The sequence below is a fragment of the Penaeus monodon genome, chromosome 32, assembly GCF_015228065.2.
Source record: "Penaeus monodon isolate SGIC_2016 chromosome 32, NSTDA_Pmon_1, whole genome shotgun sequence".
Classification (NCBI taxonomy): Eukaryota; Metazoa; Arthropoda; class Malacostraca; order Decapoda; family Penaeidae; genus Penaeus; species Penaeus monodon.
In genome coordinates, this window is record NC_051417.1 from 22,491,316 (window position 1) to 22,492,889 (window position 1,574).

A 1,574-nucleotide genomic window follows, 5' to 3' on the forward strand; every position below is an offset into this window, starting at 1 on the left:
GGAGTAAAGAAAAATTATACAAAATATTTGAATAAGCATATCAAGTGCACTTTTCATTATGCATATATTAACAAATCACTGCTTCTGGTTTTCCTTTTCAACTTCATAGATTATTACCCTCTTGAATATTTTCCCATTATAATACATACCTATGATGACTCCTAAAATACACTGATGAATAAAATGAGCCTGGATGTAAAGGCGCGAGATGAATACCATTGTATTCCAGCAGATATAGAGGCTGTATATCAGGAATGCGAGAATCCACTTCTGAATTTTACTGAAAAATACACAAATCCATGCTGATGAGAATAATTACAATATCCCCATGAAGAATAATATATCAGATCATTGCAAAATCAGAACAGACTTTGAAGCATTGAGTAGGAAAATATCATAAGAAACTTATCAAAAAATAGAAATGTCTCTGTTACTGTATTTCCAATTTCTACTTACTTGAGAGTTACTGAATTCCAAATGAAAAAAGTAGTAATGCCTCTTGCAGCAATATAAAAGAGTGCCACATTCATCATGACATGCCCTGAGGGAGTACCAGGACCTGATTCACAAGGGTGTTTGGGAATTGCCGCAGAAATGGTCTAGTTTCTTCATTGTACAGAGAGGTCTCTCCCGTCCACCAATAAGGTCGGTCTCCTCTGAATGCCCTGGAGAGGATTAGTATACTGTGCATTTTCACTCTTTTTTCAGTATATTAATGGTGTCATCATAGCTACATAAAGATATTTAAATATATATTTTTTTATTTAGTCCCTGGTAAATTTCAGAATTAGTCTCCTAATAAGTCTGAATCCTAAAATATTGCCAGATCAAAATCACAAATATCTTTCAAATACCTAAGATGAAAGGGAAAAAAAAAAAATATATATAATATAACAAAAGAAAGGTAATTAGAAACATTGAAATCATTGTCCAAAAAAGGTTTATACAAATAATTCCTCTATCTAACCAAAAGGAAAAAAAAGGAACAATGTCCTCACCACTTTAAAAGAAGGTTTGACCATTCCACCAGTATCGCAGCCCATAGTGCACGAGCTCCTAACTCATTTTTCAGTCCAGCAAAAATAGGAAAGAAGAAGGTGAATGCTTCTCGATTGTCACCTAATACGGAGATATGCACCACCCAGGATTCATAAGGTTGCAGCCTAGAAATACAAACCTTGCAATAACTTTAGTACTCCCATCATACCCATAATAACTAATAAAAAACTTCAATGCCTATAAGTATTAATTCTCTATTATTATGCATTTTCTGTTATAAATATCACAATGAAATTCTAGAAATAAAAATAATTCCATTCTATATAATATACAAACAGTACCATAGACATTTATAAAAGAAAAAAGAGAAAATTACTTCTCTTGTAAACCAGATATGACTTCAACACTCCACTGGTTCCACCTTTCACTCGAATTAAAGAAATGAAGATCTGGCTCCGCCATTTCTCCTGTAACCTCTTTTTCTGGTAATAATGTAATAAAAAAAAACATTATCTAAAACAATTTTTTATTCTGAGATACAGGAGCTTGAACTAAACATAAGATATATTCTGAAG

General features: G+C 32.4%; 1 protein-coding gene across 1 annotated transcript in view; it reads right to left on the reverse strand.

Moving 5' to 3' along the window:
- The window catches only part of LOC119593726 (glucose-6-phosphatase 2-like), a gene marked incomplete at both ends in the record, with an annotated part of 3,314 nt that extends 1,833 nt beyond the window's left edge, over nucleotides 1-1,481 (reverse strand). Inside the window, 5 exon segments of the mRNA XM_037942698.1 lie at nucleotides 150-280; nucleotides 457-569; nucleotides 572-665; nucleotides 999-1,163; nucleotides 1,376-1,481. Coding sequence (XP_037798626.1) covers nucleotides 150-280; nucleotides 457-569; nucleotides 572-665; nucleotides 999-1,163; nucleotides 1,376-1,461 — 589 coding nt within the window.
- Between the last annotated feature and the right edge of the window lie 93 nt (nucleotides 1,482-1,574).